Here is a 17455-nt window from a genome sequence, read left to right as displayed (position 1 = left end):
TTAATGCTAAATAAATCTAATACGCTCTGTTTATAGAACTAGTGCAATATTTGCATCATATTCTATTAAATATCCTGCTGTTAACAGATCTCTGACCACCGATCTAGTTTTCTTAACGAAAATAAAAACTTTATAGATGGCTTTTGAAGTCAAAGGATCCGTGCTTTGTGTTATAATATAAGCGAAATCAAGACGACTCATTTGCAATAAGTGTAACCTTGACATAAACCTTGATTTATTAATAGGCACTTTAATTTAACCTAATTTTACTGTTATATAAAATGCGTCCGATCATGCATTTGACTGTTCTTTTACACCTCACTGTTTATAATAGATTTATATGTAGGTGCGTATGTGTGTGCGTCCCGGTGAAAATTCAATCATTTTGATGTGTTTAGTCAATATGTCTGAATATACCAGCTATCAAAAGCACCATTACTGATAATCAAAGTGGCATCAGTACAGGTAATTGAGTCAGGCCATTTAAGTGCAATCTCGCTTTCATAATAAATTTAATAAAAAATTTTCTATTGCCTTTTATATGAAATGAAATTTGCTACCATTAAATCCTTGCACTCGCTACGCTTCAACGACGAGAGAAATAATGTCAAAGTAACAGTTGTGGAGGTGTACATTTAAGCATATTTCACTGAATCAAATTTTCGATTTTATTGACTTACACAGAACATAGGAGCCATACCGAAATTTCGCAAACCACTTCAGCACCATTCTACCGGAATGGCGTTCTCCCTCCCGTTGAAGGGCGGGAGTTCTATTGTACAATATTGTGTGATTCGCGGTCTTTCACAGTATGATGTTTTTTTTTCTGTTTGAATATGTTATTTTTATCAATTTTCACTAAATTTTTGACAAAATTTAGTATAAATGATTTCCATCAAATTTTATATCCAGTGACAAAATCTTCGACTATTATTATCAACGTTTTCCAGCTCAGCTCAGCTCAGCTATGAATTTTGAATTTTTCACGCTTCAAGCGATTTTGCCGGAAATTAAAAAAAAAAGTGACGAGAACAACAACAACGGCAACAACGACAACAACGACAGCAACAACAAAAAATGCCAAAACGCGACGAAAATTGAATTTTTATGTTGTACTTACAATAATTTTTATGCAAAATATTTCCCTTTTACGACAAAAAATAGCAAAAATAAATAAATATAGAAAGAGGAGAAGATGGTGATGGTGGTGGTGGTGGTGGTGATGGTGGGGAGGAAAAAGAATAAAATAAAATGTGTCAAAATGTAAAAAGAGGTGTAAACAAATAATAAAGATAAAAAAAAACTTCAACTACTCGCACATAAGTGGAAAAAATCTTTTCCCCTTTGCACCCAATAAAAGCAACAACGTCGCTGCAACAGCGGCAGCAACGGCAGCAGCAACGGCAAAAAGTAACCAGTATTGGTGACAATGACAGTGGCGGTGGCAATGGCGGTGACAGTGACAGTGACAGTGACAGTGGCATCAGTACCAGTTACAGTTATAGTCGCAGTCACAGCTCCAGTGCCGTGTCAGTTTTGATGATTGCGTTGCCATGCAGCCAAGGTGCGAAATGTCACACTTCCGGCAGGATATGTTCACACATACACATACACACGTGTGTGTGTGTGCGCGCGCTAAAAGGTAGTAAAATAAATTCCAAAATATTCAAAAAATAATGATAAAAAATATGAGTTGGAAAATATTTTTTAAACGCACCAAATTTTGTATTTTTATAGCATAATTTGCATTTATGAAATTCATTTTAATGCCGGCACCAGTTATTTGCATATGTGAAACGCGCGGGGAGCGTTGCTGGCGTGTGCTCGCTTAGTGTCCTTAGTACCCTGATATGTGTACATATAAATCCTTTAACGTTGACAATTTAATGCAAATGATGGCTGTAAAATTTTACTGTGTAATTTCAATTTGAAGTGAAATTGCATACGAAGGGTTGCCTTCTGCCTTTGGCTCTGCCTCTGCCTCTGCTTCTGCTTCTGCTTCTACTCTCTGCTAAAATATTTTTAAATAAAATTTTATATTTATTTTAATATCGAACGAAATTAGGTAAAAATTACACAAAGTAGGGCACTACGGAATTGCTATGGAAATTCTATGTGTGACAGAAAAAAAACAAAAAAAAAACGCCAAAAGAATTCCGGTAATTGAGAATTTTTAATATCGGAAATATTGAATAGCTATTGCTTTCCGCACTACGGCAGACGGCAAAGACTGAGTGGTGCTGTGAAAAATTTAAATACAAACTCTGCCCTTAACGAAATGCATTAATAATATTACAAACATAAAAAAAAAAATAAAATATTCATTCATTAATTTGAACGAAAATCAATAAATAATAAAACTGCACCAAAAGAAAAAAAAATTAATTTCTGTAAATAATTTTAAATACTTGAACAAATACGTTAGCTTCATTATATTCTATCCATATATTATATCCATAGATTTACAAACAAATTAAACTTAGCCAACACTAAGAGTTCAGAAATTTTTTTAAAATAAAAATTATAATTAATAATAGAAAGACAAATCCTCAGAAATAAAACTTATAAAGGGTTATACTATATAAGGGGTTAATGGGTGACTAAAACTTTTTGACCCTCGAAAGAAGCTAACGGAGTCAATAAGCAAATTCGATTGGATGGATGAAAATTTAATGGAAAATAATATCACAACCTTGCCTATTCTTAGCAAATGTTAGCTTGCTTCAATCGAAGATACATTTGTGTGATGTACACAGTGATACTTTTTTTTTCGTATCAACTTGCTGGACAAAGAAGATCTTTTTCACACCGAGTTCACTTTTCTTTACGCTTTTGTTGCGTTGACACATATGTATGTACATTTTTGCTTTAGTACCGCTAATTGAAACCACGCTGTACACTTAGTTGGCCATTACAGACATGACTCGCCTGATAAGTTGCTTGCTGTCGCCAGTTGGTAATACCGAGCGCCCCCAATTCGTTGGTCACCTGGTCCTTCCACCGAAGATGCGGACGTCGTCTATCATCTTTCCCACATGCGGGCACCGAGTCAAACACCTTTTTAGCCGGAACACTTTCTTCCATTCGCAAGCCAGCGAAACCGCTGAATTTTTATGCGCTCGACTTCAATCAATTTGTTCTTCTTCAAGACCTATACAGTGCGGTAATTATGTCTGGAAAAATTGATTGAAGTCATGTAGACCATCTTGTCTTCACCTGAGGAAAAAACAAGATGAAACGAGATGCCCACATTTCAAACTTGTTAAATTCCGCGTAAGTGCTTGCGGATGAAAATATGGAACCAGAAAATTATTAAGAAAATATAAAAATTTTCCGCTTTGTGAATAAACGTTACTGAATAATGACTTCTTATACAAATCTCATTTCTCCACTTTCCACTTATAAAAATGCAAATGCAGCGGCGGGAATATTTAATGAAACATTTTTCTTTGAAAATACAAAACCATTTCGTAGCTTTTTAAGCATAATTATAATTTGTTATTTTATTTATTTACTTTCATTTTTGCGTTTTTGCGTTTTATACGTTTCGTTGCGTTTGTTTGTCATTTTTTTGTAAGTTTGTTTAAGTAAAATAACGGAGAAGAGAGGGAAAATGCGTAAGAACTATGAATACTAATCAAATATTCTCCACGAGTAATTTACGACTTTGCCACCGCAGTAATGATAATTGTCTTTCATTAATATTATTAATTATTAATGCTACGACAGTAATGGCGATGATAATGATTATTGTGCGGAGATAAGACGTCTGTCTATCTCTTCACAAAACCACTTAGTGGCGACAGTATTGGATGGGAGGTATCAGTGTGTTAGTGTGTTGTAATAATGCCAGGCTTGCTTGCCTGCTTGCTTGTTTCAATGTAAGCACTTGCTTGTGCTACTGGCGTACTTGCTGTTTACAACACAACTAGATAAATAAATGTATGTGTGTGTATGTGTGTGTTAATGAAGTTATAACCTTAGTGCTCCGTATTTTGTGTATCGTGTGTATATATATATATATGTATAAACACATTTTTTTGAATAAAATTATTTGCAATGACACATTATATTCAACACCATTGACATTTCAATAAGACAAAGACGGAGACGAAGACGGCGACGAAGACGACGACGAAGTCGAAGAAGAGGAAGAGGAACAGACAACATTAAAAGATTTATTAAAACAAAAAATGACTTTGGTACAATATTAAGGAATCTAAGGCCACATTCTTCTCAAACCAATGTGAGTGAATACCAACATTAAATTTAGCGTTTGGTTTGAATATCATTGTATATGTATGTGTATATGTAGATGTCTGTATGTGAAGGGTGAGTTTGTTTAATTGTAGTTTTGTTGTTATTGGTTAGTGTTGTTGGAAAACGAATACAAAAGTGTAAAGATTAAAAAAGAAAATACATTCAGGATACGCGAAAAGTAAGGCTATCACACAGTTAGGTTGGCAGTATGGTAGTGGAAGGGGAATGAGAGCGAAATAAAATGAAAGCTTAAAGAAATCGCAGCTACTTGACTTCGCATTTTGCAATGCACACCAACGACAAGAGTTTTTATGTTGGTATGAGTATTAGGATATCATTAGGTGGGCACGAGACGAGGCATCGCAAGTCAGTGGAAGAACAAAGTGCGGCTGCTATTAAATAATAAAGCAGAAATATTAAATTTATGATGGGTCATTTTATGTGGACCGCTGTGACAGAAAAATAACAAAATGGGAGCAATAAATTAAAAGCGAGATGACCGGTGTTTGGATTTTGCGGTAACCACGAGCAGGCAAAAGAAAAACAGTAGAAGAGATTCATCACAAGAAAAAGGGTAATGGAAGAGGAGTGATAAAAGAGTTTCAATTATTTGTCGCTACATATAGAAATGTCATGGAACTGAAAGAATTGACTTACACTCAAACAAAAAAAAGAATAAAAAATCGAAATCGTTCCAATATCCTTTGGAACAAATGAAACCACAATATCACTATGTATAACTATGTTTAAGATCTAATATATATATATACTGTGTACTGTAGCATGTTGAAATAAAGTGTACGGAAGAAAAGAGGTAAGGATAAGATCATGATTTTATTTTGATTTATACCGGTGCCTTTTTTCTCACTATATTCGAGACCAGAAGTCAACTGTTGAAGATGTGATGTTAAAAAAGAGTCGAAGGAATCTGGTTATTTTTTAAACAGTAAAAGTAACTCAATCTTTGAGAGAACTTTTTCACAAAAACTATGTCTTTCAAACAGAAGTAGATATTCTGCTTCGGTAATACCTACTTGCATATAACACACTTATTAATAAAAACACAATACCCTCACATTAAAAAGTTAGTATAAAAACCCTTCAAATTATTATTTCTGATTTTTTTTTTATTAATTCTTTAAAGGTGAATTAATAAATACCTTCAATAAGTGCTTCAATAGCCTCAAACAGTGTGAGTAAATCCATATGGGCCATACATTATTAATTTTTTAATATCAAAATAATTACATACATATACAATTATAACCTATAAGATACAAAAGGCTCTTGAGAGCAAATTTTTGGTTATTAAAACTCAATTAAAGGCTGAAGAAGTCTAAGGGCAGCACATGTTTAGTAATTATTGAACCGGTGCGTGGGTGGGTAAAGGTAATTGCTTTTGGTCTCATTTACTTAATAAGTCTCTCTTCGGATCGTACAACCACAACGAATTTTTCGGTCATAAAATAATTAAATTCAACAACTTTTTAAGAAACTTTAACTAAATTAAAATATTCTAATTAGTTTAGAATAAAATTGCTAACGAAATTTAAAATATTTAATTGTTTTTGATTTTGAATTTAAAGCAATTATTAGTGTATCTTGTAGTGCCTTGTTAGCTATTCACAACATCGTCAGAATCACTGATAATGGATATTTAGTGGTATTCGAAATTTATATTTCAGCTGAAAAGCTTTTTGTGTCACACACATAGTACGTCACTTGCACTTAGTTAGCCATTTCAGACCTGAGTTGTCCATGGTTGCGTCTAGCGGTCTCCGACAGCTTACCGAATCAGTGCGTTTGTTGTCTCCAGTTAGTAGTACCCAAGTATCTTCAAATCGTTAGTCACTTGTTTTTTTTGACTGAAGATGTGAACTTTTTTTCATTCTTACGACAAGACCAAACCAGCGAAACTCCCAAACTTTTTTTGTTTTTAACTATGTCAATGTCGTGGTATAGCTCGTACAGTTCATCGTGCCATCTACTTCGTTGGTAACGCATAAGGAACCACAGACTTTACAAAATGTGTTTTTCTCAAATGCTCCTGAAGACTTTTCACTAATGTTTGTTATTGTTTAAGACATAACATGATGAGAGACTTGTAAACCATAAGAGGACTGAAGGTTTTATTTCTAAATTGTTCATTTAGCTCGAAGTAATGATGTGGATTAATTGTCATCACTTTTTGACAATGTAGAGGAATTTATTTAAAACTATTTTTGATATATACATACTGATTTTTGCTAGAAAAATTAGTGTCAGTATTGGTGCATTTGAAGCTATTTTAGATATACTGATTCGTGCAGGTGACCAATGTTTGGGAGGTGCTGGATTAATATAAGTCTGACCTGACATACTTTCGATAAGCAGGATTTTAAGACATTTTAGTCAATACAGGCGAAAACTATATATAGTTGTTTTATGCTGTCATGTGAGATTTTTCTTGTTTTGATCAACTAAATGATGAAAGCGCTTTCACTTTAATCGGTTCTTGTAAGAGCATAAAATAATTACATCCTTTAAATGAAAGCAATTATTCAATAAATTTTGTTGATAATGTCAATTCCAGCAATTATCTCAATTATATTAATTATTTAGACATTATTATTGAACATTTCTTATTATCTGATAAATTCGACTTAATTTGATTAATGAAATGAAGCTTTAGTAAAATATTTCACCAAATAATCAAATAAACTTTACCATTACCAAGGGGCTATAAAGCCTCATTCTGATATTAAAACACTTTTAATGACGTCTTTTCCATATGAAATATGAGCATCTTCAAGCGAAATCTTGAATATCGTATTTCTCATACTTTTCGGACACTCTTACATCACATAATGCATAATACTTAAAACCAAAATCTTATTTAAAAATCTGTAAAAAATGACTTCTTAAGTAATGGTTTTTACCATAAAGAAAAACTTGTGAAAACCACCTTGCATTTGAACTTATTTTTAGGGCGTCCTTTTAAAAAGCCCCCGGCTATCTTTTATTTCTCAAAGGACGAACATTTCTAACTACTTGCAAAATCAGATTACTTTGAGATAAGAAGTAGAAGAAGCTCACGAAAAAACAACCAACAATAAAAAATGTGAAAATATTTTAATACTGCACAGTCATTCACAACTAATTGAAAGCCTTGCATCACAAACAAACAAGCGATGTAGTGGCCGGACAGGCTTTCTGGCAGGCGGCAGAGGCCCATTGTCGGACATGAAAGCTCAAACTATGTCCTCCGCGGGCGACGACTTCTCATTTCACGCCGCATGACACACACTATTCTACAGCCGTTGTCACTTCGAGCGCTCACATTTAAATAATCTGAATTATTTATGTGCGTATCGCTTTCAAAGCCGACGATTCAGGCCGCACACAATGCGTCCGTACGCGCTGCAGGCGACTGATGCTAATTTAGATTTTGCGTAGCCGATTTCCACAATTTGCGGAAATGGGGAAAGCGTAGCTCACAGTAGCAATAAACGTGAAGAAGCGCCACCGCACGATACAGAAAAAATGAAGGCGCGTTTCGCCATTGTGCAACATAACAGCACGTTTTTAACACTGCCATTGCCTGCCGGCCAAATGACAGGTGGGTGGCGTGTGTTCGCTAGTAACTCCACTCGGCACTTAACTTTGGATGCTTACATAGCTCTTTGACGCTTAACGATTACCGGCTGCGGCAGCTTTATTTTTACACTGCGATTGTGAAATGCTCCGCCAGAAGGAGCGGGCAGTGTGGGACATTATATGCTTGGAGAATTTAGAATATTTAAATATTTTAAGCTATAAATTCTCAGGACAAGTTCTATAGAAAATGTTTTATAGAAAAATTATACCAACAGTGCGGCGCGTATGCAGGGTGCAAAACAATTTAATATCAAACACGAAATAATACACTACAAATGCACGGAATAGAGTCGGTGTGTGTTGGATTATATAGGGTGGCAACGCTTGAAGCGAGTAAGATGGTGTAGATATACGTTCACCTATTTGCAAAGGAAAAAAAACTGCGAAGACAAATGCTGTTGTAATATTTGCATTTTAGATAAAATACTCGTCTATCATTTTGTAGATATTGAATTTGTCGAGGGTGGCTGACTAGGCTGTTGCCCGACGCTGCCTGCCGCGTTGCCCGCCGTTGCTAAAGACAAACAAGGGTCAGGGGCGAATGCTTTCCCACAAGCGACTACTTTATGCGCTAATGCTAGAGTTGTATACTTTAATAGATTAATTTCACTTGTGCGCTTATGGCCTGACTTGAAGGATGAGTAAAGATACTTGACTCTGTTGGGCTGTTGAGTTACTCGGAACTGTTTGGGCTGGGAGTTTGTTTGGGTTGCTGGGGTATATTACAATGAGAAAGATAACTAGCTGTGGGCATGAGGACTCGCTGATGATGACTTTGTGTAGACATCGTGGCACTTGTGGCAATTAAATGAATTTGTTTACTCATAAGAAATGTTGCCCTGCCTGCAGGATTTCTGTATGAAAAATGGCTTCGCCGTTGAGGTTTTAAAATAAAATTAAATTGTCAAATTTTCAATTATTAATTGTGTTAAATAATCAGGGTTTGATAAAGTGTAGTTTTGAGTTATTGCATGGTAAATGCTATGTAATGAAATGAAAAACAAATGCAAGATAGCGGTTTTCCACAACAAAATACACAGAATTAATTTTTCTTGGAAATTTCTTTCAAAAATATACTTATGTTAGAGTATAAGTTACCTTGAGATCAACCGCTCTAAAACTAAAAAGAATTAAATTGGATGAAACGTAAACTATAAACATAAAAGTATTTGAATTGGTCAACTACTTTATGACCGATTCCTTAAGGTTCGATCAAACTGTAACGGATTGCGAAAGAAAATTAGTGTTCAAACGTCTATGTGTACCAAACTCAAGCTTCAAAACATTGGGTCATCACAGGGATTACTCGATGAGCTTTAAGTTTTTTTTTAAATAAGCCATATTAAAATACAAATGAGATATTAAATCATATGAGTACATGTGAGTACAAATTTGCGGAAATTATGTTTTATATGTCAGTTCCTATCCAACAAATAACCACTACTCCAGACAAACACACAGAGTACTAACTTACAATTGACATTGAATTATTTTAATGATAAATATATAATGGAAAATATTCGTAAAATTTCAAATCTCGTACCGAACTCCTCAAACTCTATTACTTGTCCTATGTAAGTGGAGCACTATCGGTTTATAGTCTATGCAATAATCAGAAAACGGAAAACGTTAAGCAGTTTATCGCAATCTCTTCAATTTTAAAGGAAATAAGATACAAGTATTTTGGGAAAATGACCTTAAGCCAAACGAAATTGCACTGTGTCCTTAATGGAATGGGGTGACTAAATTTCTGCATGTACTTTAACCAAGCCTTAAAATATGAATAACAAAATATAGATGAGGTCTTTTAACTGCACTTATGTAAGTATAACAACAATAGTTACTAATTCTAATATCTAATTCTAATATCTGCAAGATTAGAAGGATACAACGAGTAGGCAATTGCTAAGTTAAGCTGACGACATCAGGTCATAGCTTTAAGTAGATATTGTATACAGTCTGGATAATTATTGTATGTTTTTAAAATATTAAATAAATAATAAAATATGAAATTTTGAAGGATTCTGAAGGACAAATTGAATTTGGGTCAAAATACTGTCCAAAGATTACTTTAAGCTGTGAGTAGCTCGCCTTATAAATTAATTGGAAGGTTATTTGTCTTGCGTTAATTTTTTTTGCTTTCCATCATATCCGCTTATATCGAAAATGACTCACCATCTAAGAAATTATCTCAATAAAATATATATTAAATATAATTTATTAATAACAATATATACTTACTTACTGTTATGGACCTAATGGACGTTTAAGTAATATTCTTGTGGAAACAAGATATTTTACTATCACAAAGCCGCGGGCATTGACTACGTACATTTCACATTAAATTAAAAATGGAAAAATCTATGTCACTCGGTTTTATAAAATTATTATTATATTATATTAAATGTGAAATTATGTCAATCGTTCACTTTTTCTTTCGTAACGAAAAACCTTTGGTTTTTCTTTTCATGTCCTGAAATCGAAAACGATTCCGAAAGAAAACTTGGCAGCTTATTAAATATTTTCACCTTTACTCACTCGTATGTATCTTTTTTGCTGTTTTGTTGTGAATTTCAACAACTGCTTTTTCTTTTAAACGCATTAGATTCACTCACACGCCACGAACAACTTGTGCTCCTTGTAAGGACAAAAGGATTCTCATACTGAGCACACTTCTCCACTTACGCAAGTGGCACACAAATCACCTTGCCATCGTGTGCCAGTCTCAGGAAAATGGAACCAAACGACAACAATGACAACAACAACAACAACAACAACAACAACAACAACAACAACAACAACAATGAAGCTTTTTATAGGTAATCATTAAAAACTCATACGTTCAACTAAAAGCGAAATTAGTCGAATTGACATATAAAATTACGTTCATTGAAAATCAATAATATTGATGTCCTGATAATTTCCTTTTTTATTTATATCATTTTAGTCCCTTTCATTGCTCTACTATTTTGCTCAACTCACAACCCCAACTCCAACTCCAACCCTCAACTCTCAACCCCCTGCCACACACTCGCTTAACTAAGTAATTTTCCAACAATTTTATTCATTTTCGTTAATGTTCTTTTCGAATTTTGTGTCATTTACGAATACAATTTTATTCGACTTTGACGGTAAAATTTTACCAGACAATCAATGTGAAATTGGGAGGAAAACTTTCATAATTTCGAGGTGCTTAATTGACATGCATTATGACAGCGCAATGAGGCGTGAGGACACCGAAACCGAAACCGAAACTGAAACCGAGACTAAAACTAAAACTGAAACTGAGATGAAGATGAAGATGGAAATGTAGAGACAATAAAGAATGAACGATGAATGATGATTTCAAATTCATCGAATAATTTAATCGAAGTACTTAGTAAGTACTAACTGAATAATTAGTGTAGATACTCTTCCATTAGATCAAAGCAAATTATTTGGGAGTAGTGAAAAATGAGAGTTCTTTAAAATCCAAAGAAGATGAATGAACACTTCTTTTAACTATTTAAATGAAAGAAATTGGTATTGCTTTCAATAGATACATATATAAACGTGTGCAAATATGTTTCATGTGAGAGTAAAAGAGAATTACTTTCATCATACTTAAATCTCAAGACCAGAAATATTGTTTTCCCTTTTGAATGCACCTAAGAGAATTACATAACTTTTCCTAAGCCAGGTTGCACTTTTAGCATAGAGTATATTTCTTTTTCGGTACTTTTATTCTGCGAGCACCCATTACACTTCTTAGGTTACAAAGAAATGTGGAAATTTTCAACAATATCCATAAAGATTATTTTATAACTTTATTCTGTACATGGGCAGTCCCAAACCAAGAAGATAACTGGAGAAGTCTACTGATAACTGGAGATTATATCAATTCAATGAACTGTGTAAATCATAAGTAGTTGATTTAAAAAGAAATATTAGAGCAGAGATACCAGCCAGAACATGCTCGACTTAAGACGGAAGAAAGACTATATTAGAACTACCTACTGGGTGTTACATTGTCTATAGGATGTGACGTTCTTTTATTTCGGTGATTACATAGGGTTCAGTACAATCTTTAAGCACAAGCATATATCTGAGTGAAAAGAAACTTAGTAGCATTTTTTAGTCAGATTAATTATTTAAAATTTATTCCTTGAAAGTACCTAATTGAAACAAAACTCTTCATAAACTCGTGTTTGGGAATATGGAGATCTCTAATGTTGTCACATTGCACATTGCTATGTACTCTGGCGCTGTCGATACGGACATCGACAACGTTGGTGTTTCAACACAACATAAAAAACATAATAATACACATACACTTATAAGAGAATCTAGAAAGTTTTTTCTCAGAATCGAAAGGATGCCAATTGCCTCAGTACATTTCCGACCCTTTTAAATGTGCAAAATGCAAAACAGACCTTGGTGTCGCAACTGTTGGAGGAAGTTGCAGTTGCAAATTCAAAAATGAAACCATTTCTCAAAAAATTAATATGAAAACAGAAAAATCGCTTACCTATTGAAGTGTCCTATCAACTGGCTCCTAGGATTGGCAACTGTAGTTATGGAATTCACGTTGGAATTAAGCTGCTGCTGGGATGCTGCTGCTGCTGCTGTATTTATCACTGGTGATGTTGTGAACGATGTTGTTGGCGGTATTGTTGGTGATGTTGTTGGTGATGTTGATAAAGTAGCCGCAACAGCTGTTTTTGGCAAAGTTAATAATCCGCTTGTTGCAATTGTTGTTGATGCAACAGCAGTAGTAATCGGAATTATTGCGGTTGACAACGGCTGCGGCAATGGCAATGGCAATGGCAATGGCAACGGCAACGGCAATGGCAATGATAACGATAATTGCAATGGAGTTGCTGCTATCGTTGTCGGCGTTGTAACGGAATTAATATGATTTGGCAAAAGAGATGGTAAAAAATTTGTTGACAGCCCAGAACCGGCAGCAATTGCACCTGTTGTTATTGCCGCTGATGCAGGCGGTGCAGCAGTTGATAGTGCTGTAGTGACTGTTGTTGATGATGGTGGACGTAAATATGGATGATAATTTTTCACTGCTGAGGTAGTACTTGTTGTTGTTGTCGCAATTGTAGTCACTAATGTTTTTGTTGCAGCGAGTGCTGTTGTTGCCGACAAAATTGCTGTTGTTTCTAAATACTTGGTATGAAAATGCTGCTGTTGCTGTTGTAGTTGCTGTAAATTATTCAAATTATTTTTATCCGCAACAGAGCTGTTGTTAGTTAAATTGCTATTATTGTTGATATGGCTACGGTTGATGCTGTTAATACTATTAGTATTATTAATGATGCTATTATTGCTGTTGCTGCTGCTGCTGCTGTTGCTGTTGCTATTGTTGTTGGCTATATTATGAAAGCTACCATTTCCAATAAAATTTGCATTTGGATTTGTATTAGCAACAGCAACAGGTGTTGGAAATAAAATTGGATTGCCGCTCGTTGCTGCTGTTGCGGTTGCGGCTGCTACAGCTGCTGCTGCTACTGCGGTGTTGGTTGGTGGGGGTGTGGATGTGGGTGTTGCTGTTGCTGTTGCTGCTGCTGTTATACCAGTTAGTTTATCAGCGCGCAACTTCAAGGATTGCAACATCATTTATTATAATTTCCGCAATTGTTTATAATGTTTTTCCCTCGTCCTTTGGGGTGTACTCCAAATGCAGCAATTAAGCTGCAACTGTTGCTACTACTTTTAACTTGATTGTTGTTATGGCAGCAATTGTATTTATATTGTTTTTTTTTCTTTTACTCCTTTATTAAACTTAGTGCTTATTCACAGTTGTTTTGTTTGCTCCTTCCGGTGTCCTTACTCACTGTAGCATATTTTCATCAGGTATTCTGTGGACAAAGCTCTTGCTTTACTTTTTGGTTTATTTTTTAAAGATGAGCCACTTTATGCTTCAAATGCTGTGAGCAATAAGCGGATTAATTATTCCAAAACTTTTTATACTTTTAGCGAAATCTTGATATTTCTATAGTTAATTATTTTTCACTTTACCGCTGAGTTGCACGAGTTTAAGACACGAAGCGTGATTTTTAACTGAAATATACAAAAAAAAGAATTATTTATTTAAAAGTATTTTCGACTTATTAATGTAAACATAAAAAAGTTTTCAGTTATTCCAGAGATAATAATCAGAGATAATGAATTAGTTATGAAATAAATACTAGCCAAGTCCACAAAGCATTTTTCTAAAAGTACCATATAATATAAGTATCGAACTGCCTTTCCACCTAGGTACAGTCTGCAAGTATCATGGGATCTATGTCCATAGTATGATCACTGAATATTTGTTATAAATATTAAAAGCACAAACCTTCTTCAGGAGTTAATTTCAAAAGCTTCTACTACAAAACAGCAATGAAGCAAAGATTTTAAATGACTAAGAGGCTAATGCAAAAGTAAATTAGTTAATCTACAGATGAAACTGTCGGATAAACACACAGCTGAAAACATTACTGGACTGGTTTTAAAAAAATTGATCTTCAAGGACATCGTCGCCATGGTCCTCTTGTCACATTATGAGGAATTAGTCTGAAGATATTTTAAACGCTAAGCTTATCTAGAAAAATCATTCTCTGACAGGGCAACCATATTAGTTGAGAAGACTAAAAAACAGTAATGAAGTGTCTTCAAAAAGCCCAAAAAAAAGTTAAAGTTCAGTACCGAGAATCAGCCTGGCAGGCGAGTCTTTAAAGTAGTCCAGCTGTTTATGTAGACTATAAATAATATAGTCCAAATTAATACCAAAGACTATTTTTGATATAGTTCCCGAATAATTACTTTTATTATTTTTCTTTTTGTGTGCTATGGGCAGTATTAGCTAAAATTGGGACTGGGTTAGTTTACTATGTTAGAAGACGTATGCAATAAGGCTCCTGAAGCGAAAAAAATCGAAAATGGCAATTTAGGAGATTATTGATAACACTACAGTCTCCTTAAGCCTCATAGGTGCGCGTTTTAGCACCATTGGTATAAAGTGCAGCAGTCCTCTCGTCGCATTATATTAGTAGACGCTAGTGGACAAGCAATAATAGCATATAAAGCACCAGGTAGCACTACGATATGGCGACTCAAATGGATGTTGAAATGGTGCCAAAGATGTAACCTAAAACAATCTAAGAAGTGAGTTCAGCTTTTGGATACCCTCACTTCGGAACTTCAGGTATTGTAAAAGTAGAAATGGAGAAAACAAAAACGCATAAAGTTAAGCCAGATAAAGCTGTTTCAATGTATTACCAGAAAGGCAAAAGAGGCATGGAAGTGATAACACCACTAAGGAGTTGACGAAAAAAACTTGGTATCTTAGCATTGGTATCTTTTAAAATTCGAACAATATCTGCGAGTAAAAGTTATGCAAAAGTATCTTTATCAATCGCCGAGGCAGGTGTATTTCAAAAGCATTTCAGTGAAGTTATTCTATCTGCATTTAAAGAAATTCAATAACAATAAAATTGCCGTAAATATTTATCAATTATACATCCAACCGTTCCACTCATTTATCAGATATGCGGTAATACAAATAATTACATTAAGTTATTGAATATGAAAAGTTAATAAATTGAAATGCATGCCGATTAAACTAAATGCCGCACTTAATAACAACAAAAAATAAATGCATTTGTTTACATTTGCACTGCGAATTGTACCGCAAACACTTAATGGAAACATCTATGCATTACGATACGAGTGCCATTAACATATTACCGGATGGAGGGGCAACGTGCGAATGCGATTGCTGTGCGGCGAGTGGGTGGTGGATTTCTAGTATACGCCGTTCCTGTGCTAGATATTAACTAATTTGTTGAATTGAAATCGCATTATGTATTTGTTGTTGTACCTAAAATACCGCAGGCGCAACTTAATTATTGGTCAGATACATTAACATCGTCCTTAATTATAGATGCGAGCAATAATTGAAGTGTGAGTGCGTACATGCGTAGGTGTGTCTGTTGGATCGCTGCATATATTTCAACGCTTCATTGCCCACAAATTCATTAGAACATGCTTATAAGTAGGACATTTAAGGATGGCTTTATTTCAGTATTCAGACATATTTGCTTTTATTATACAGTAAACATTTTTTTGTTGATATAACAATAATAAAATTTGATTGGAAATATATAGAAGTTTAATATCCTACATTTTCTTATTCTTTAAAAGTTTACTAAAATCTACAGTTTCATTTATATAACAGCCTATTCACATGGCTAAAGTTAATCTATATAGCGAAATCTAATTAAAATCGATATTCACGTTCACCTACCAATAACTTTTTCTTATATAAACAGAAATAGAAACGATATTGAAGAATAGAGCTCGAAAGAGATTCTTTCTATAACCGGCTTTTACAAATCGGTTGGAATACAATAATAACTTTACTACTTATATTATACAGACAGAATTTCATTGTCACATTAAAATTGAAATTATTATTGTAAATTAAATTAAATGTGAATTAAAAAATTGGGAATGAGAGAAAGAGAGAAATATCGATTGGTCAAAACATGACCAGTAATAAATAACAGAATTTGTATCTATTAAGAGCAAATGTAATACTCGTATACAAAAAATACGCACAAAAAACGTTCCAAAATACTAGTGAAAGCAGGAAATTGACAAATGTTTTATAACTCTCTCTTTCTCTCAAGACCAAACAGGGGGCAAAATTGCGCTGACCATATGAATGTCTGTATAACATGTCCCTAAGTGCATGTATTTTTAGACTAACAAACACCTCGATTTATAATTGTAATAATAACTAATACGAATTTCGGAATGTCGTTTAATCGATGTCAAGTCTAGTAATTCGATGCTATTCTTGTTTTAATTTACTTCTGGAGGTGGCGTCTTAGTTAGACAAACTAAGGCACTGAAGGGAAGGAAAGGAAAAGGTTCGTTTTCAAATTTTATTGCTTTGAAGGATTTTAAAAGAAACTTGGTCAAAAAACCATATAAGACAGTGTATCTCGCGAAGAAGGTTAACCCATGTAGTTCTATATTAGTGCATTTAAGTAGATAAAACATCCTTAAACTCTATATCTTGTATGGTTTTCTTTCATAATAACATAAGTACGGAAATTACGGCACTTCAAATTTCTTTTCGTTCGTTAATTTATGGACGAAAAATTATTATCTTTTATCAATACCCTATTATCTTAGAAGCATTTTTGCTCAGAAACCGTACTAGACATATTCGTCCTATGAATCTACAAATTATAATGTGTGAAATATTTTTTCAAAAACAATTGTAAAACCTCACAACATTATTTCAACAAAATATATATTAAAATTTAATATTTAATATAAACTCAGCAAGTGAATTTGCTAATAAAACTTTCATAGCAAATTAACAAAAACTCCAGAGAAATGTGTGAACATGCAAGTCAAATATGGCTTTGGGTCAGTTGGTAAGAAGCACCAACTCTGAGCTTCAAATTTGACAGGGCACGAGTTCGATTCCTGGTACTTGCAGTCTCAAAACAATTATTTATGAATAATTGAATACAAGAATTATTTCCAAGACCACTGATGATGGGTATTTGGC

At 34.0% G+C, this 17455-nt stretch overlaps 1 protein-coding gene across 2 annotated transcripts in view; it reads right to left on the bottom strand.

Moving 5' to 3' along the window:
• LOC119687227 (CUGBP Elav-like family member 2) overlaps nucleotides 1-13941 on the bottom strand; it is a 148844-nt gene extending 134903 nt beyond the window's left edge. For both annotated transcript variants that reach the window (XM_038101483.1, XM_038101482.1), the window contains exon 1: nucleotides 12404-13941. In XM_038101483.1, coding sequence (XP_037957411.1) covers nucleotides 12404-13503 — 1100 coding nt within the window. In that variant the 5' untranslated portion in view covers nucleotides 13504-13941. The remainder of the gene's footprint in view (nucleotides 1-12403) is intronic.
• Nucleotides 13942-17455: the final 3514 nt, after the last annotated feature.

The sequence above is a fragment of the Teleopsis dalmanni genome, chromosome X (assembly GCF_002237135.1).
Source record: "Teleopsis dalmanni isolate 2A chromosome X, ASM223713v2, whole genome shotgun sequence".
NCBI lineage: Eukaryota > Metazoa > Arthropoda > Insecta > Diptera > Diopsidae > Teleopsis > Teleopsis dalmanni.
The sequence above is the reverse complement of the archived record's forward strand: the minus strand, read 5'-3'. Positions and strand labels throughout refer to the sequence as shown.